General features: G+C 36.8%; 1 protein-coding gene across 1 annotated transcript in view; it reads right to left on the reverse strand.

The window, feature by feature from the left end:
- Positions 1 to 1,208: 1,208 nt before the first annotated feature.
- The window catches only part of neurl1b (neuralized E3 ubiquitin protein ligase 1B), a 44,524-nt gene continuing 23,490 nt past the window's right edge, over positions 1,209 to 22,242 (reverse strand). Inside the window, exons 3-5 of the mRNA XM_079838928.1 lie at positions 12,035 to 12,736; positions 8,899 to 9,021; positions 1,209 to 2,528 (exon numbers count right to left, since the gene is read on the reverse strand). Of these exons, the coding sequence (XP_079695054.1) occupies positions 2,281 to 2,528; positions 8,899 to 9,021; positions 12,035 to 12,736 (1,073 nt within the window). The 3' untranslated portion in view covers positions 1,209 to 2,280. The remainder of the gene's footprint in view (positions 2,529 to 8,898; positions 9,022 to 12,034; positions 12,737 to 22,242) is intronic.

Here is a 22,242-nt window from a genome sequence, read left to right on the forward strand (position 1 = left end):
TAAATCATTATTACTGACCTAGGACGCAGAGAAGGACGATTCCTCGAGCAAACATTATTCCCAACCTGAGAGTCTCTCACTGAAACTGACGATATGATCAGGGGTCAATGATCCGGATATTTATAGCGTTTGGCCCTTTTCCAATAACAGGTGTTTCGGTTTAACCGTTTACCGTGTTCAGGTGTGCCGTTCCGCCAGATGTGAACGATCATCCGCAGATTCGTCAATCCCGAAAGCCTGTGCAAAACCTGTCCATAACAATCAAACATTTGCTCTACATGATGCTGGTATTATTTCAAATATTAATAAGGGATTTCATTACTTGTAACGGCAAAAGTTGTTTAACAAAAACGCAAATAAAGTCATACTGTCACTTGCAGACATGTAGCATGACTAGCCATATCAACACTAGAGAGAGAATGCGCCAAAACTCAGAAATCTTTGGAAGATGTCACTGAACATAACCATAGCAAATGTGCATTTATTACTTAAGTTAATTTCTTTGTGTTTATTTAAAATTAGACAAATCTGATATTATTTTAATCGTATATCTGTTATCAGTTTCGCTACACTGGAATGCATTTCTTACATATTTTTTTCTTGTTTCCAGTCCAAATATATAAAACTTATTTTATCAAGATGCATTTAAAATGACATAAGATATTTTTTCTTGTTTTTTCTTGTTTTTGCTTAAAACAAGCTAAATTATCTGGCAATCGGGGTAAGAAAAATAATCTTGTTTCTATTTGGGACAGAAACAATTCAATCAGAAACAAGACTATTTTTCTTACCCCATTGGGGATGATTTTAGTATCATAATGATTAATAAATGCGCGCACAATTATCCATGAACTTGACACATGTTGCAGATGTTTCACTATCCACAAACAAATGCCTTTCAACGTGTGTGTGCAAAATTCAGAATGAAATAAATGTTCAGCAATTTGTACAAATAAAGACATTTCTATGAAAAAAAAAGGTTTGCTTTTGTATTAGAGTATATTCGTTTTGGTTTAATGTCTGATTTATTATCTAAGAAAGCTTTTGTTTACGCGTGTAAAATGTAATGCAATGATATTTGATGCTTTTAATCAAAGGGTTCTGTTGTATTTTTATGCCACTACAAACATTAATTCAGTTTCTCATTGTAAGTAAAGAATAAGGAAATCTCCATTATTTCTATATAAAAATAAATAAATGAGAATGAGAACTGTGGCCAGTTTTATTGACAATAATATGAAACTCAAATGATCATACGGTTTGTCATCACTGGCAGATTTTCCAAGTTACATTTGGTAGAAAACTTACAGCGAGTAAAGGACGGTCCATTACATAAGCACTTGTATTTATGCAAATCGTTTTACATAATTTCTCCCATCATCACCATTGCCATTTACTTCAACATTACTATATTAAGTATAATATCCCCTGATGAACATGTCAAACAGCTGTGATCCTCACTGGAGTGATCAATAATAGCATCTGTACATTTAATCGTATGTAAAAGTGGATTGATTGCAATTTCGACAGTATTTTTATTTGCTTTTCTAGCTTTTCCTGTAAAGAATAAACCTGTTGTTTAATGTTAAACTTCTCATTGGTAAGAAGAAAATGAGATTTTCCATGTCATAATTTCCAAAGAAGAAAAAAAGCAAAATCTGACATTAAATACAATACAATAGCACATCACTCTATTATATAAACAAAGGATTTGTGTTCGTTCTTAAGATGCAGTCGTCCTGATCCACATCTGAACTGACTTCAGTCAGAAGGACAGATTTAGTGCTGAGTTTACCTCTAGTTATAAGTGCAACAATCTCCAAACCCTTCATAATGCAAATCTTTCTTCACTTTAACACAGCAACCAGAACGTGAAACAATAGCTCCTATAAAATAGCATATCAAATCATATTTGTAGCATTCTTTCCTTTTTATCTTGAGGTCCCTCTGAATTACTTCTTACTTTATATGCGATCCGTCTCAGATATGATTGTCTTATCCATTATCTGCTGCTTTAGGAACAATAAACACTGTTAAAGGCACTAGAAGTATCTGATCAGAATTGAGATTAACTTCTGTTAATCCTCATAAAACCATAAGTCATCTTCAGTAACATTTGGCTTCAGCTGATCGGCGTTTCAAATATGAGGTGAGAGAAATACGGACAAGAGCTTAATGCTACACAAATCAAAGCTACATACACAGTCTTAAATACAAGTTTAGTCCAGATATTCAACCACAGCTACCGAGTTTTGCACTGAATCATTGGATAGAAAATGTTCATGGTCTGTAGGTTTTTATGACGTCCTTTATGGGTCTCCGACAGATCGGACAGCAGGCATTGATCTGTCTCTTGAGCCTCAGTCCGCAGTCGTTGCACAGGCACATGTGTCCGCAGGTGTAGATGACGGTGTCCACCTCCTGGTCGAAGCACACGGTGCACTCGCTGCTCTTGCTGCTCAGAGCCGCGTCCGGCGAGGACAGAGTCGGAGAGACGGGAGGACTGAGAGGAGAGCTGGGAGCCGTCACTGAAATAAACACATTGAACAACACTGTAAACCTGCTGCGGTGGGGAAAAGCCTGATTCACAGCACAAAACACCACTTCTGGATGTTAAACCAACAAATAACTGAAAGAATACGTCAAATATAGCACCACAGAGGCAGAATAACAAGCTATGAATCAATGTATTGAGCATCAGACCAACTGCAACAATGAGAGAGATGAGTTTAAAGGGTTAGTTCACCCAAAAATGTAAATTGTAAATTGTGTCATTAATGCCTGAGCCTCATGTGGTTGGACACCCGTCAGACCTCCGTTCATCTTCAGACACAAATGAAGATATTTTAGTGTAAAGCTGATGCTCTGAAAGGCCTCCATTGGCTCAACTTTACACTCTCAAGACCCTTAAAAGACACTAAAGACTAAAGTTACAAAGTCCATCTCACTACAGCGGCTCTACAATAACTTTATGAAGACGAGAATAGTTTTTGTGCGCAAAAAAACCCTAAATAACGACTTATATAGTGATGACGATTTCAAAACACAGCATCATGAAGCTTCGAAGCGTTATGAATCAGTGAGTCGATTCAGCAGTTTGAAGCGTTATGAATCAGTGAGTCGATTCAGCAGTTTGAAGCGTTATGAATCAGTGAGCCGAATGATGATTCGGATCGTGTGTCAAACTGCTGAAATTTGGCGATTCAAACTGCTGAATCAACTCACTGATTCATAACGCTCCAAACTGCTGAATCGACTCACTGATTCATAACGCTCCAAACTGCTGAATCGACTCACTGATTCATAACGCTCCAAACTGCTGAATCGACTCACTGATTCATAACGCTTCGAAGCTTCATGAGGCCGTGTTTTGAAATCGTCATCACTATATAAGTCGTTATTTAGGGTTTTTTTGCGCACAGAAACTATTCTCGTCTTCATAAAGTTATTGTAGAGCCGCTGTAGTGAGATGGACTTTGTAACTTTAGTCTTTAGTGTCTTTTAAGGGTCTTGAGAGTGTAAAGTTGAGCCAATGGAGGCCTTTCAGAGCATCAGATTTACACTAAAATATCTTCATTTGTGTCTGAAGATGAACGGAGGTCTGACGGGTGTCCAACCACATGAGGCTCAGGCATTAATGACACAATTTACATTTTTGGGTGAACTAACACTTTAAGCAAAATTGCTCATTACTTTTGACCAATAGGCGTCGCTAACACCAAATTGATGTGGTGTGGTCAGTGTTGGGCAACCCTTACACACACCAAATTTACTGTCAATATGTGAAATATTTCCTGAGATACAGCCTCAGCTGCAGTTTGCATTATGCCATCACATTCGCTGATACGGTACAGAAATGGTTTCGTCTATCAACATGAAATTTATACCTTTAGGCTAGCATGGTCTGAAAATAATCGGACTCGAATTTGGTGAAAATCGGACAAATGGTCTAGGAGGAGTTAAAAAAAAAGTAGGTTTTTAAAGAAAATCAAAATGGCGGACAGGAAGTTCGGCCAAATATAGACCACTAGCGTAGCTACGGGTGGGCCTGACAGCTTGCCCATCCTGTCAGATCCAGGGAAATACATTTTTATCGTTTAACAATTCTTCAATAATTATTTTAAATGTGATTTATTTTGTCATGCATTAGAACTCTATTCTAATATTAATATCTTAATATTAATGTCTCTTCAGTTACGTCACGCCAGTAGTAATGTTATGTTCGCTGCAATATGCGGATTCAAATCCAACCAGCAGCGCCTTTTTTATCATTGAAAAAATGGCTAAACTGTCAGTTATGACAGTTTAAGAAAAAAACATACCACTTTTGTCGTTTGAAAGTGAACTAACTGATAAGTGATATTGTCAACTCCGACTTGTTTAGAACAGACATCAGCCTTACTAGGTTTTTAGTCTGGCCCGCCGTGGCATGGCAATCATATATTTGCGTGTAATATTTGTGAGCACGTTTGTTAATGGCAGGTTGTCGATACAGGACATTGTGATTTCTCTTCGTGATATAGTTATCAGGTTACAGCGTTACACGTTACGGCCGCCCACACTTTGATTGATCGCACGGAGCTTAGCACTTACAGTATTTAGTTTCTGCGACACTAGTAGCAATAGCGGAATTTTAAAGCAACCTTGCAAACGGTCCATCCGCACGTCGCGCTCAAACATTACAAACACAGCTCGTACGGGGGCTTGAGAAGGCATCAACATGTAGAAGTTGACTATATTAAAAGACAATAGACAATAAAAGGTCCAACATATAGGCTACGGAATACTTTTAGCTATGTTTCAGTTGGATTTTTCTTCCAAATTAAGGGGGTAATGCGAATTATTCCGGCCCACCCACACTATTGGAGGCCCACCCATCATCAACTTTCTGCCTACGCCACTGCTATAGACCCATGGAATCTATTAAGACCAGTTTCATTACAATAGGCAAAATTAATCAATCACTATTAGCATTAAAATATCATAATTTGAGTAGCTTCAGAGCATGGTGCAGATTACACATACCAAGCTTTGTAATGATACGCCAATGTGTATATAAAAGATTCTACAGCATTTTACAGCAAAATACAAAATGGCCAATGCAAAAAAAAAAAAAGCTCACTTGGGAAATTTGGATATTGATGGAACTTGGTATGCCACACCAAATCTAAAGAGACCAGTTTTGGCCAAACCGTTCTAAAGTTATAAGCAAAATTAGCCATTTTCCATATCTCCTGACCACTAGGTGGCACTGTGCTGAAGCTCTGCAGGTCGCCTCAGGTCATGCTTGTCATAACACACACCAATTTTGGTCAGAATATGCTAAAGCATTTTGGAGATATAGCTTCTCGTTCATTTTGGTGCGCTCCTTGTTAAATTCATTTGCGCGGTATTTGAGATCGGTTCGACTAATCAACTTAAACTCCAGAACATTTTGTCATCATGCTCGGAAGATGATTTGGTTCAATTTTTGTGAAAATTGGAGCAACAGTCTTGGAGAAGTTTTCATAAATTCATAAATTCAATTTACATTAGATGATTTTAAGCAAAATTGCTCATTACTTTTGACCAATAGGTGTCGCTAACACCAAATTGATGTGGTGTGGTCAGTGTTGGGTAACCCTTACACACACCAAATTTAGAGTCAATATGTGAAATATTTCCTGAGATACAGCCTCAGCTGCAGTTTGCATTATACCATCACATTCGCTGATACGGTACAGAAATGGTTTCGTCTATCAACATGAAATTTATACCTTTAGGCTAGCATGGTCTGAAGATAATCTGACTCGAATTTGGTGAAAATCAGACAAACGGTCTAGGAGGAGTAAAAAAAAAGTAGGTTTTTAAAGAAAATCAAAATGGCGGACAGGAAGTTCGGCCAACTATAGTAAATTTGGTTTCTCGGCATGACCCATGGAATCTATTAAGACCAGTTTCATTACAATAGGCAAAATTAATCAATCACTATTAGCATTAAAATATCATAATTTGAGTAGCTTCAGGGCATGGTGCAGATTACACATACCAAGTTTCGTAATGATACGCCAATGTGTATATAAAAGATAGAGCATTTTACAGCAAAATACAAAATGGCCAATGCAAACAAAGAAAAACGCACACTTGGGAAATTTGGATATTGATGGAACTTGGTATGCCACACCAAATCTAAAGAGACCAGTTTTGGCCAAACCGTTCTAAAGTTATAAGCAAAATTAGCCATTTTCCATATCTCCTGACCACTAGGTGGCACTGTGCTGAAGCTCTGCAGGTCGCCTCAGGTCATGCTTGTCATAACACACACCAATTTTGGTCAGAATATGCTAAAGCATTTTGGAGATATAGCTTCTCGTTCAGTTTGGTGCGCTCCTTGTTAAATTCATTTGCGCGGTATTTAAGATCGGTTCGACTAATCAACTTAAACTCCGGAACATTTTGTCATCATGTTCTGAAGATGATCTGGTTCGATTTTTGTGAAAATTGGAGCAACAGTCTTGGAGAAGTTTTCATAAATTCAATTTTGTCCCAGCCATTATGGTTCAAAAGTTATGTGTGCAACTTTGGACAGTTGGTGGCGCTAGAGGGATTGAGTTAGAGACTCCAGAATTGGTGTGGCTGATGTTCAGACTGTCTTCTATCTGTGTGCCAAAGGTCATAACTTTACACCATACGGGTCAATGGGATGCCTTAGACCCAAGAGCGGAAGAAGAAGAGGAACGTTTATGACTTTCGGTGCTTGACCCCTAATTAAATTAGAAACTAAATATAGAAAAATAATATGTAAAACTCTTTAATTCTCTGGAGTTCTAAGCCATGAACCAAACCGACCAGCTCTGAGATTCGAGAATAATAAAATTAGAATAAATTAGTAGAAAAGGATTTGATTGTGTACTTCAGTTTTTATGAGGCAATACACAACAACCCATAGCACAGCAAATAAAGTAAACCTATAAAAACACAATACAACATTGATTTATAGACATTTAGAAGCAAAAAAAGGATTAAAAAGCATATTTTTTTTATTTATTGCAAAATAAGTGTATTGCAAAATGTTTAAATATACAAACACACAACTTGTTTAAGACTGTAAGGTGACTGATTCAATAACATCACTCGCAATGCTTCATGTTGCAGTCTGATTGTTTGGGTGTTCTGCACGGTTGCTAGGGTATGGCTCTGTGGTTGCTAGGGTGTTCTGGCTTGTTCCCAGGTGGTTGTTGTTTAAGGCACAGGACCACCTGGTATGAAGTGTTATGTAGAAGCGATTTGGTCAATCGGTTCACAAGTGGACGAGACTAAATGCAGGTGTAAAGTAAACAGGGTCTGAAACGCTTTGAGCTTGTCCACTTTTGACCACAGCCACTAAACACCAGGGCTCATTTTGACAGCAAATTTTGATTTAGTTTTAGTCATAGTCTTTTGACTAAAATGCCATTTAGTTTTAGTCATATTTTAGTATAATCTACAGTAGTTTTAGTCTCCTAAAATCGAAAGAGTTTAGTTAAATTGTAATACATTAAGCATTTAAGCGTTACATAACCGACTGTCACTTGAACTGACATTGACATCATTTTGTTTTTGACATTAAAAATACACGAAAGAGCTCAATTCACTTTTTTGTTTGTTTTTTAAAAACATCTGTATAGTTTTTATAACTTTGTATTTTTGTTTTAGTCAGTAGGCCATATCAGGTTAAGCTAAAGCTTCAAATAAGTTTGTTTATTTCATTTCAAGTAATGAAGATTGTTTTGATGGTTTTAGTGAACTATTATAACCCTGATACTTTATTGAGTATGTGTCAAATACTGGTCTTTCCTCCTGACTATGAATTAAATGGGAATGAAATTAAACACAGTTTATTGTGTAACCAAAAACGAATATATAATGCGTGACTTTTAATTATAAACCAGCTGGAAATACACCGGGACTCTTATTTTGAAATCTCGGCTTACTATTGCAGTTGCAGGAGCTCATTCAAGTTCAGGAGATAAAATCTGCATTGTTACAACCGTCTAAAACACATTACTATATAAACATGGTAAAGTGAACAGTGTCATTATTCATCAGCATTAGTTGATAAACACTGGTCTGGCATAAATGTGTGTTATTGATTGAGCCGCTCTGGAGCTGGATTGGGGATGAGCCGTGTTTTCCAGAGGTTAGATCAGCATCTGTGACACAGGTCATCAGTTCTGACCCCATCTCTGCCCTAATCCTCCCTCACTAACATTTCTCTCGCTTTTATTTGTTGACGAAAATCACAGTAGATTTTCCTCATAGTTTTTGTCGTCCAACACTAGTTTTTATTTAGTTATCGTCTCGTTTTCGTCAGTGAAAAAAGGTTGTTGATGAAAATTATGACGAAAATTATTCATCAACGAATTGAACCCTGCTAAAGACCCCCTCCTCTCCATCTACTGACCTATTGTATAAACATTATGGGATGCGCGCTAGCCAGGCAGGATTTAAATTCTCGGCTGTAGACCCAAGTTTGGTCTGAAAAAACCCATACATTTACCGCCCATGACCCTCCCCTTGAAGAAATCAGGACACAAGTGACTGAAAGTGGACAAAAGAGACGATTAAACCCAGGTGTGGCCGGTTTTTAGTCAAAATTTGTCTCGTAAAACCGCAAAGCAGATCTTTTCTTCCGTATTGTGATACAATCAAGTGTAACCGGAAAAAAAGTAGGGCGGGACTTGGTTCTGTGTGTCTGTTGTTGATTGGATGTTGAGATGTGGGCGTGGCTTTCAATGAGCTTACAGGAGCGTTTTTAAGAGGAGTGAATGATTGGAGACCTGCATTTCATTTCAGTTAAACATTACACATTACACCTGTTAGCACACATTAGCATTACGTTTGTGACTGTGAGCTGATGATGAGCTTGTTGAGACTCACCCAGAGAGGACTCAGATGCGGATGAGGATCTGTTGACACTGAAAGCCAGATCAGAGTCACTGTCATCAGGCGATGATCCTTGAGACGCTGATGGGGAGGTGGGGGGGCTGGCCTGAACAGTTCCTGATGGACAAAAACAGCACCATTTCATATTTTTTAATATATTACAACAACCACCAACAAATCTCCTTCAGCTGACCCAACCCCATATTAAAGAATGCGGAGATAAACTATATTGCATGTATGTTAGGCTTTATTTTATTACAGTTCGGGTTTGATTGTTGATGATTTGACATGATCTTGGATTGTTTGGTTCTTCAACTCATCCTGGACTTGTTGTCATAGCAACAGCTCCGTGAGCTTAAACCTGCTCGAGCGGCTTATTTCATGGAAACAGGATTAGATTCATCTTGAGGTGATGCTTAAAATCTGTCCCAGCCACTGCTACTTTATTACAAGAGTTCATTACTGAACCAGGGGCAATAATAATCATTTTAAATAATAATATAAAAATGTCATATTGTATATGAGAATGTATAATGTTGTTTATAATAGGCTACTTTAGACAGCCACTTGATTGAGCGATTTATTTGTGATGGAATAATTACTTTATAATTTTATTGGAGGTTTACACACACGTTGTACAGTTACTCTGAGCCGTGCATTAATTTAAGTGATGACGGATATTATGGGATGGCTTGATGCAGAGAATTTGATCTTGACCCTTAAGAAACTTTAATACTGTCACGTTACAAATCTGCTTCAAATTGAATTAAAAATTAAATTACAACATTGAAATAAAAAATGTAAAGGGTGTACAAATACTGTTTAAAATCGTGAATATAAATAATTGGTAATCATGTTAAAAAAACCTTTATCAGTGATCTATTATAACGTTTATGTTGGTTTGGTGGTTTGGCGGTTTCCTTATAAAGGTCCAGAAATTTGTGGGGGTTTTTTGTATAATTTGTCAAGTTTTTTGCCAGGTGGCTTTTTTAATTATATGATGTCATTAGTTGCCGCCAGCCAATCGCTGCACTGCTGATCGTGGTTTGGATTATCGATGCGTCTGCCCTCTTCAGGGAACACAAGAACACACAGTGATTTTAGATCATTGATATTTTAATCCAATCCGCAAATTCGTTTGAAGAACCAAATTAGCCAGAGACCAGTTATCACGATTAGAAGATCTTCAAATCATCTCAGATGAGCGGGAAGAACGGACCGCAGGGGAGTGAGGTTTACACACACAACTCTTACTGGTCTTACTGGTACACTCCCCAACTAAACCTCACTCCCATCCGGGTCACGGCACCAAATTTAACCAGTCCTTTAACTCGACCCGTTCAGAGCGGGATTCGAACCGGGTCTCCGGAGTAGGAGACAGGCGCGCTAGCAAGGACGCTAAACCCCTTATTAGATCAGGAGAGTGAGGTCCGTCATTACATTAGCATAGCACTCTTATTATTGTTCCAAAGAAAAACAATAATCAAATGTTCATCAAAATATATTTATCTATACTTGCAATATAGCATGGCGTCCTGTGCCTTATGACTTAAATAAAAGTTGGCAGCTTATTCCATTTTCCATTCCAGGTAGGAAAATCACGTTCTGTTTTCGATACAGGAATATTAAGACATTAATGTGTGCAAATCTTTGCAATTGTCCCATGGTTAGGACTGCATACACTTCACCTGAAATAATCATGTGGACTGAAATTAATCCTTTTTTTTTCCAGCTGTTCTGAATCATATAATCGGAAACCATTAAAGGAAAAGTGTCATCTTGAGTTTTGGACCTGTTTGAGTGTATTAGTTCTGGAGGATGAACCCTGGGAGTGAGATCTCTTTAACCCTCTGGGGTCCTTCATTAATGGGCCACACTCACGACCTTCGGCTCAAAAATGATTAGGGATTAAGATAAAAAAGATTTGAGTAAAATCAATGAAATATATTTTTGTTCAATAATATTTTTTCTTTTCTTTTTTGGTGTTTTGAGATAATTGTATTATTTATAATTAATATTTATGCAATAATTATGACCCATTTTTTCCCATTGAATATACTAAAAAATGTATATAAAAAAATTGAATTAAAGCTGTATTTCATTTTAGAGTCAAGCCTAGGCCTCATGAAAGCAGTTTTTTAACTGAGATCAGTGCCATCCGGTGGACACATTGACCATTTTATTTTTACCACTATAGTGAATCTAGCGCTTTATAAAAGAAATCGCAGCTTCATCAGAATGGTCTGAAACTTGGTGACTTTATTGGTACTTGGTTTATGAACACCCACAAAAATTGGGGACAGGATTTGAAAAGTCTAAGTGGTCGTAAAAGAAAATAGTCACACTCACGACCTTCAGGTCAAAAATGACCCCCATAGGAAATGAATGGGAGATTGACAAAAATATGAAAATACAGAGTATTTTTGTGCATACAATCTACAAATCAGCCAGGAACAGACAATTGTGTGTGTGTGTGTGTGTGTGTGTGTGTGTGTGTGTGTGTGTGTGTGTGTGTGTGTGTGTGTGTGTGTGTGTGTGTGTGTGTGTGTGTGTGTGTGTTTTTTTTGTCTGTTTTGCACTCTTGATGTTTTAGAGATTCACCCCTTCACTGTTGAGTCCTTTGATTTGTAGATTGTATGCACAAAAAAACTCTGTATTTTCATATTTTTGCCAATCTCCCATTCATTTCCTATGGGGGTCATTTTTGACCCGAAGGTCCTGAGTGTGACTATTTTTTTTTAAGACCACTTAGACTTTTCAAATCCTGTCCCATTTTTGTTTGGGGTGTTCATATACCAAGTACCAATAAAGTCACCAAGTTTCAGACCATTCTGTTGTAAAAAAAAAAAAATGTATAAAACGCTTCGGGTCATTTTTGACCCGAAAAACCCCAGAGGGTTAAAGAAGCTATACAGTCATTCAGACACAGATATAGTGTTTCTCTAGAGTGTGTGAGGACACTATAGTTAATTTATGTAAGTGAGGAGAGCAAAATAAAGTAAACTGAGACATATACCCAAACAGCAGTGTGATATGATCAAATATACAGCACCAGTCCAAAACTTTTTGATCTAAGGGAATCAAACTTCTGCCTGGTAGTGTAAAGAGCATGATTTTGATGAGATCCTACCTATTATCCTGAGTCGGTTGACGGCCCCATGGAGCGTGAAGAAGGCCCACAGAACCTGAGAGGAGTCGACACACAGGAGCCGTCCCCGCGGGCCCCCATTGACCCCGTGATGCACCTCTCCATTGGGCAGAAAGGTGAAGCTGAGCACGTCGCCCGCCGCTGGCACAGGGAAGCCCCGGTACACCACCCAGTACTCCTTACGGTCCAGAAGCACCTCCGGGTCGGCGGGCAGCTCCCCAGCACTGAGAGTGGCAGGGTCACAAGAGGTCATGCCGAAGAGAAGAGCCCCGAAGTAGGGCAGGCCCAGATGGCCCACCTCCACATACAGGGTCTCGCCCGCGCGGATGGGCCTGTCGCTGAACATCAGGGTCCGGCTGCTGTCCAGGAAGTGTGTGCAGGCCACCGTGCGGTCGTTGGAGAGCACCACATCGGGCCCTCGCACCGGGTGGAAGTGCAGGTCGGTGTCCAGGGGCGAGGAGAGTCCGCGGGCCGCCCGCTGGACGGAGGAGGAGGTGGAGCAGCAGGGGATCAGCTGGTTGTAGCTGCTGAGCTGGAGCGTGGCAAACTTGGCCGCGGCCGCCTGGTTGTTCTCCAGCTGGTTGTTGCTGTAGTTGGCCGAGTCGTGGTTGCTCTGGGGCAGATAGGCCGATAGCCGCGCCGCGCTCAGACAGCTGGAGCCCACACTCTCAGCAAACGTGCTCTCTGACAGAGGAAAGCACACCCGTCAGTCCTTACCAATGCTAACAACTGACAGCACTTTCTGCTCCAATAACAGCTGTGCATCCCAAGACCACTTGGCCACTCCAGATTCTCCTGTGGGGTTTTTCAGTTCAGCAGTAAAATAAGGTCTGTGCTAAACATTATACTTGGACGTTTTGTTCTACAGAACCATTATAAAACCCCTTAGGAAGATCTGGAGGGAACCAGAGTCTATGAACTCTCGACTTGTTTGTGAAGCGTCTGTTGGCATCTCTAGTGATGGAGCTCGACCTTTTTGACTTTAAAGGGTTAGTTCTCCCCAAAAGTGAAAATTAGCCCACACACTGTGAACCCTAACGCTCAAAGTAATGAACTAGTTTGAGTAGAGCCAACTCAGATTAAACACATTAGTTCAAATGACCTTTTGAGTATTTAGAACTTTCTTTTTCTTTTGAGTAACCATAATCACTTTTATGATGGATAGATGCACTTTTATGATGGATAGATGCACTTTTATGATGGACAGATGCACTTTTATGATGGACAGATGCACTTTTATGATGGACAGATGCACTTTTATGATGGACAGATGCACTTTTATGATGGACAGATGCACTTTTATGATGGACAGATGCACTTTTATGATGGACAGATGCACTTTTATGATGGACAGATGCACTTTTATGATGGATAGATGCACTTTTATGATGGACAGATGCACTTTTATGATGGACAGATGCACTTTTAAGATGGATAGATGCACTTTTATGATGGATAGATGCACTTTTATGATGGATAGATGCACTTTTATGATGGATGGATGCACTTTTATGATGGATAGATGCACTTTTATGATGGATAGATGCACTTTTATGATGGATAGATGCACTTTTATGATGGATGGATGCACTTTTATGATGGATAGATGCACTTTTATGATGGATAGATGCACTTTTATGAAGGATAGATGCACTTTTATGATGGATAGATGCACTTTTATGATGGATAGATGCACTTTTATGATGGATGGATGCACTTTTATGATGGATAGATGCACTTTTATGATGGATAGATGCACTTTTATGATGGATAGATGCACTTTTATGATGGATAGATGCACTTTTATGATGGATAGATGCACTTTTATGATGGATGGATGCACTTTTATGATGGACAGATGCACTTTTATTATGGATAGATGCACTTTTAGGATGGATGGATGCACTTTTATGATGGATAGATGCACTTTTATTATGGATAGATGCACTTTTATGATGGATAGATGCACTTTTATGATGGATAGATGCACTTTTATTATGGATAGATGCACTTTTAGGATGGATGGATGCACTTTTATGATGGATAGATGCACTTTTATTATGGATAGATGCACTTTTATGATTGATAGATGCACTTTTAGGATGGATGGATGCACTTTTATGATTGATAGATGCACTTTTATGATTGATAGATGCACTTTTAGGATGGATGGATGCACTTTTATGATGGATAGATGCACTTTTATTATGGATAGATGCACTTTTATTATGGATAGATGCACTTTTATTATGGATAGATGCACTTTTATGATGGATAGATGCACTTTTATTATGGATAGATGCACTTTTATGATGGATAGATGCACTTTTATGATGGATAGATGCACTTTTATGATGGATAGATGCACTTTTATTATGGATAGATGCACTTTTATGATGGATAGATGCACTTTTATGATGGATAGATGCACTTTTATGATGGATAGATGCACTTTTATGATGGATGGATGCACTTTTATGATGGATAGATGCACTTTTATGATTGATAGATGCACTTTTAGGATGGATGGATGCACTTTTATGATGGATAGATGCACTTTTATTATGGATAGATGCACTTTTATTATGGATAGATGCACTTTTATGATGGATAGATGCACTTTTATGATGGATAGATGCACTTTTATGATGGATAGATGCACTTTTATGATGGATGGATGCACTTTTATGATGGATAGATGCACTTTTATGATGGATAGATGCACTTTTATGATGGATAGATGCACTTTTATGATGGATGGATGCACTTTTATGATGGATAGATGCACTTTTATTATGGATAGATGCACTTTTATGAAGGATAGATGCACTTTTAGGATGGATGGATGCACTTTTATGATGGATAGATGCACTTTTATTATGGATAGATGCACTTTTATGAAGGATAGATGCACTTTTAGGATGGATGGATGCACTTTTATGATGGATAGATGCACTTTTATTATGGATAGATGCACTTTTATGATGGATAGATGCACTTTTATGATGGATAGATGCACTTTTATGATGGATAGATGCACTTTTATGATGGATAGATGCACTTTTATGATGGATAGATGCACTTTTATGAAGGATAGATGCACTTTTAGGATGGATAGATGCACTTTTATGAAGGATGGATGCACTTTTATGATGGATAGATGCACTTTTATGATGGATAGATGCACTTTTATGAAGGATAGATGCACTTTTATTATGGATAGATGCACTTTTATGATTGATAGATGCACTTTTATGATGGATAGATGCACTTTTAGGATGGATGGATGCACTTTTATGATGGATAGATGCACTTTTATTATGGATAGATGCACTTTTATGATTGATAGATGCACTTTTAGGATGGATGGATGCCCTTTTATTATGGATAGATGCACTTTTATGAAGGATAGATGCACTTTTAGGATGGATGGATGCACTTTTATGATGGATAGATGCACTTTTATTATGGATAGATGCACTTTTATGATGGATAGATGCACTTTTATTATGGATAGATGCACTTTTATGATGGATAGATGCACTTTTAGGATGGATGGATGCACTTTTATGATGGATAGATGCACTTTTATTATGGATAGATGCACTTTTATGATTGATAGATGCACTTTTATGATGGATAGATGCACTTTTATTATGGATAGATGCACTTTTATGATGGATAGATGCACTTTTATGATGGATAGATGCACTTTTATGATGGATAGATGCACTTTTATGATGGATGGATGCACTTTTATGATGGATAGATGCACTTTTATGATTGATAGATGCACTTTTATGATTGATAGATGCACTTTTAGGATGGATGGATGCACTTTTATGATTGATAGATGCACTTTTATGATGGATAGATGCACTTTTATGATGGATGGATGCACTTTTATGATGGATAGATGCACTTTTATGATGGATAGATGCACTTTTATGATTGATAGATGCACTTTTAGGATGGATGGATGCACTTTTATGATGGATAGATGCACTTTTATTATGGATAGATGCACTTTTATTATGGATAGATGCACTTTTATTATGGATAGATGCACTTTTATGATGGATAGATGCACTTTTATTATGGATAGATGCACTTTTATGAAGGATGGATGCACTTTTATGATGGATAGATGCACTTTTATGATGGATAGATGCACTTTTATGATGGATGGATGCACTTTTATGATGGATAGATGCACTTTTATGATGGATAGATGCACTTTTATGATGGATAGATGCACTTTTATGATGGATGGATGCACTTTTATGATGGATAGATGCACTTTTATTATGGATAGATGCACTTTTATGATGGATAGATGCACTTTTATGAAGGATAGATGCACTTTTAGGATGGATGGATGCACTTTTATGAAGGATAGATGCACTTTTAGGATGGATGGATGCACTTTTATGATGGATAGATGCACTTTTATGATGGATAGATGCACTTTTATGAAGGATAGATGCACTTTTAGGATGGATGGATGCACTTTTATGATGGATAGATGCACTTTTATTATGGATAGATGCACTTTTATGATTGATAGATGCACTTTTAGGATGGATGGATGCACTTTTATTATGGATGGATGCACTTTTATGATGGATAGATGCACTTTTATGATGGATAGATGCACTTTTATGATGGATGGATGCACTTTTATGATGGATAGATGCACTTTTATTATGGATAGATGCACTTTTATGAAGGATAGATGCACTTTTAGGATGGATGGATGCACTTTTATGATGGATAGATGCACTTTTATTATGGATAGATGCACTTTTATGAAGGATAGATGCACTTTTAGGATGGATAGATGCACTTTTATGAAGGATGGATGCACTTTTATGATGGATAGATGCACTTTTATGATGGATAGATGCACTTTTATGAAGGATAGATGCACTTTTATTATGGATAGATGCACTTTTATGATTGATAGATGCACTTTTATGATGGATAGATGCACTTTTAGGATGGATGGATGCACTTTTATGATGGATAGATGCACTTTTATTATGGATAGATGCACTTTTATGATTGATAGATGCACTTTTAGGATGGATGGATGCCCTTTTATTATGGATAGATGCACTTTTATGAAGGATAGATGCACTTTTAGGATGGATGGATGCACTTTTATGATGGATAGATGCACTTTTATTATGGATAGATGCACTTTTATGATTGATAGATGCACTTTTATGATGGATATATGCACTTTTAGGATGGATGGATGCACTTTTATGATGGATAGATGCACTTTTATTATGGATAGATGCACTTTTATGATTGATAGATGCACTTTTATGATGGATAGATGCACTTTTATTATGGATAGATGCACTTTTATGATGGATAGATGCACTTTTATGATGGATAGATGCACTTTTATGATGGATAGATGCACTTTTATGATTGATAGATGCACTTTTATGATTGATAGATGCACTTTTAGGATGGATGGATGCACTTTTATGATGGATAGATGCACTTTTATTATGGATAGATGCACTTTTATTATGGATAGATGCACTTTTATGATGGATAGATGCACTTTTATGATGGATAGATGCACTTTTATGATGGATAGATGCACTTTTATGATGGATAGATGCACTTTTATTATGGATAGATGCACTTTTATGATGGATAGATGCACTTTTATGATGGATAGATGCACTTTTATGATGGATAGATGCACTTTTATGATGGATGGATGCACTTTTATGATGGATAGATGCACTTTTATGATGGATAGATGCACTTTTATGATTGATAGATGCACTTTTAGGATGGATGGATGCACTTTTATTATGGATAGATGCACTTTTATGATGGATGGATGCACTTTTATGATGGATAGATGCACTTTTATGATGGATAGATGCACTTTTAGGATGGATGGATGCACTTTTAGGATGGATAGATGCACTTTTATGATGGATGGATGCACTTTTATGATGGATAGATGCACTTTTATGATGGATAGATGCACTTTTAGGATGGATGGATGCACTTTTATGATGGATAGATGCACTTTTATTATGGATAGATGCACTTTTATGATGGATAGATGCACTTTTATTATGGATAGATGCACTTTTATTATGGATAGATGCACTTTTATTATGGATAGATGCACTTTTATTATGGATAGATGCACTTTTATGATGGATAGATGCACTTTTATTATGGATAGATGCACTTTTATGAAGGATGGATGCACTTTTATGATGGATAGATGCACTTTTATGATGGATAGATGCACTTTTATGATGGATGGATGCACTTTTATGATGGATAGATGCACTTTTATGATGGATAGATGCACTTTTATGATGGATAGATGCACTTTTATGATGGATGGATGCACTTTTATGATGGATAGATGCACTTTTATTATGGATAGATGCACTTTTATGAAGGATAGATGCACTTTTAGGATGGATGGATGCACTTTTATGATGGATAGATGCACTTTTATTATGGATAGATGCACTTTTATGATTGATAGATGCACTTTTAGGATGGATGGATGCACTTTTATTATGGATAGATGCACTTTTATGATGGATGGATGCACTTTTATGATGGATAGATGCACTTTTATGATGGATAGATGCACTTTTATGATGGATGGATGCACTTTTATGATGGATAGATGCACTTTTATTATGGATAGATGCACTTTTATGAAGGATAGATGCACTTTTAGGATGGATGGATGCACTTTTATTATGGATAGATGCACTTTTATGAAGGATAGATGCACTTTTAGGATGGATGGATGCACTTTTATGATGGATAGATGCACTTTTATTATGGATAGATGCACTTTTATGAAGGATAGATGCACTTTTAGGATGGATAGATGCACTTTTATGAAGGATGGATGCACTTTTATGATGGATAGATGCACTTTTATGATGGATAGATGCACTTTTATGAAGGATAGATGCACTTTTATTATGGATAGATGCACTTTTATGATTGATAGATGCACTTTTAGGATGGATAGATGCACTTTTAGGATGGATGGATGCACTTTTATGATGGATAGATGCACTTTTATTATGGATAGATGCACTTTTATGATTGATAGATGCACTTTTAGGATGGATAGATGCACTTTTAGGATGGATGGATGCACTTTTATGATGGATAGATGCACTTTTATTATGGATAGATGCACTTTTATGATTGATAGATGCACTTTTAGGATGGATGGATGCACTTTTATGATGGATAGATGCACTTTTATTATGGATAGATGCACTTTTATGATTGATAGATGCACTTTTATGATGGATAGATGCACTTTTAGGATGGATGGATGCACTTTTATGATGGATAGATGCACTTTTATTATGGATAGATGCACTTTTATGATTGATAGATGCACTTTTAGGATGGATGGATGCACTTTTATTATGGATAGATGCACTTTTATTATGGATAGATGCACTTTTATTATGGATAGATGCACTTTTATGATGGATAGATGCACTTTTATGATGGATAGATGCACTTTTATGATTGATGGATGCACTTTTATGATGGATGGATGCACTTTTAGGATGGATGGATGCACTTTTATTATGGATAGATGCACTTTTATTATGGATAGATGCACTTTTATTATGGATAGATGCACTTTTATGATGGATAGATGCACTTTTATTATGGATAGATGCACTTTTATTATGGATAGATGCACTTTTATTATGGATAGATGCACTTTTATGATGGATAGATGCACTTTTATGATGGATAGATGCACTTTTATTATGGATAGATGCACTTTTATGAAGGATAGATGCACTTTTAGGATGGATGGATGCACTTTTATGATGGATAGATGCACTTTTATTATGGATAGATGCACTTTTATGATGGATAGATGCACTTTTAGGATGGATGGATGCACTTTTATGATGGATAGATGCACTTTTATTATGGATAGATGCACTTTTATGATTGATAGATGCACTTTTAGGATGGATGGATGCACTTTTATTATGGATAGATGCACTTTTATTATGGATAGATGCACTTTTATTATGGATAGATGCACTTTTATGATGGATAGATGCACTTTTATGATGGATAGATGCACTTTTATGATTGATGGATGCACTTTTATGATGGATGGATGCACTTTTAGGATGGATGGATGCACTTTTATTATGGATAGATGCACTTTTATTATGGATAGATGCACTTTTATGATGGATAGATGCACTTTTATGATGGATAGATGCACTTTTATGATGGATGGATGCACTTTTATGATGGATAGATGCACTTTTATGATTGATAGATGCACTTTTATGATTGATAGATGCACTTTTACGATGGATGGATGCACTTTTATGATGGATAGATGCACTTTTATTATGGATAGATGCACTTTTATTATGGATAGATGCACTTTTATGATGGATAGATGCACTTTTATGATGGATAGATGCACTTTTATGATGGATAGATGCACTTTTATGATGGATAGATGCACTTTTATTATGGATAGATGCACTTTTATGATGGATAGATGCACTTTTATGATGGATAGATGCACTTTTATGATGGATAGATGCACTTTTATGATGGATGGATGCACTTTTATGATGGATAGATGCACTTTTATGATGGATAGATGCACTTTTATGATTGATAGATGCACTTTTAGGATGGATGGATGCACTTTTATGATGGATAGATGCACTTTTATTATGGATAGATGCACTTTTATTATGGATAGATGCACTTTTATTATGGATAGATGCACTTTTATTATGGATAGATGCACTTTTATGATGGATAGATGCACTTTTATTATGGATAGATGCACTTTTATGAAGGATGGATGCACTTTTATGATGGATAGATGCACTTTTATGATGGATAGATGCACTTTTATGATGGATGGATGCACTTTTATGATGGATAGATGCACTTTTATGATGGATAGATGCACTTTTATGATGGATGGATGCACTTTTATGATGGATAGATGCACTTTTATTATGGATAGATGCACTTTTATGAAGGATAGATGCACTTTTAGGATGGATGGATGCACTTTTATGATGGATAGATGCACTTTTATTATGGATAGATGCACTTTTATGATTGATAGATGCACTTTTAGGATGGATGGATGCACTTTTATTATGGATAGATGCACTTTTATGATGGATAGATGCACTTTTATGATTGATAGATGCACTTTTATGATGGATGGATGCACTTTTATGATGGATAGATGCACTTTTATGATGGATAGATGCACTTTTATGATGGATGGATGCACTTTTATGATGGATAGATGCACTTTTATTATGGATAGATGCACTTTTATGAAGGATAGATGCACTTTTAGGATGGATAGATGCACTTTTATGAAGGATGGATGCACTTTTATGATGGATAGATGCACTTTTATGATGGATAGATGCACTTTTATGAAGGATAGATGCACTTTTATTATGGATAGATGCACTTTTATGATTGATAGATGCACTTTTATGATGGATAGATGCACTTTTAGGATGGATGGATGCACTTTTATGATGGATAGATGCACTTTTATTATGGATAGATGCACTTTTATGATTGATAGATGCACTTTTAGGATGGATGGATGCCCTTTTATTATGGATAGATGCACTTTTATGAAGGATAGATGCACTTTTAGGATGGATGGATGCACTTTTATGATGGATAGATGCACTTTTATTATGGATAGATGCACTTTTATGATTGATAGATGCACTTTTATGATGGATAGATGCACTTTTAGGATGGATGGATGCACTTTTATGATGGATAGATGCACTTTTATTATGGATAGATGCACTTTTATGATTGATAGATGCACTTTTAGGATGGATGGATGCACTTTTATTATGGATAGATGCACTTTTATTATGGATAGATGCACTTTTATTATGGATAGATGCACTTTTATGATGGATAGATGCACTTTTATGATGGATAGATGCACTTTTATGATTGATGGATGCACTTTTATGATGGATGGATGCACTTTTAGGATGGATGGATGCACTTTTATTATGGATAGATGCACTTTTATTATGGATAGATGCACTTTTATTATGGATAGATGCACTTTTATGATGGATAGATGCACTTTTATTATG

Source organism: Gobio gobio (genome assembly GCF_949357685.1).
Source record: "Gobio gobio genome assembly, chromosome: 16".
In the NCBI taxonomy this organism is placed as follows: domain Eukaryota; kingdom Metazoa; phylum Chordata; class Actinopteri; order Cypriniformes; family Gobionidae; genus Gobio; species Gobio gobio.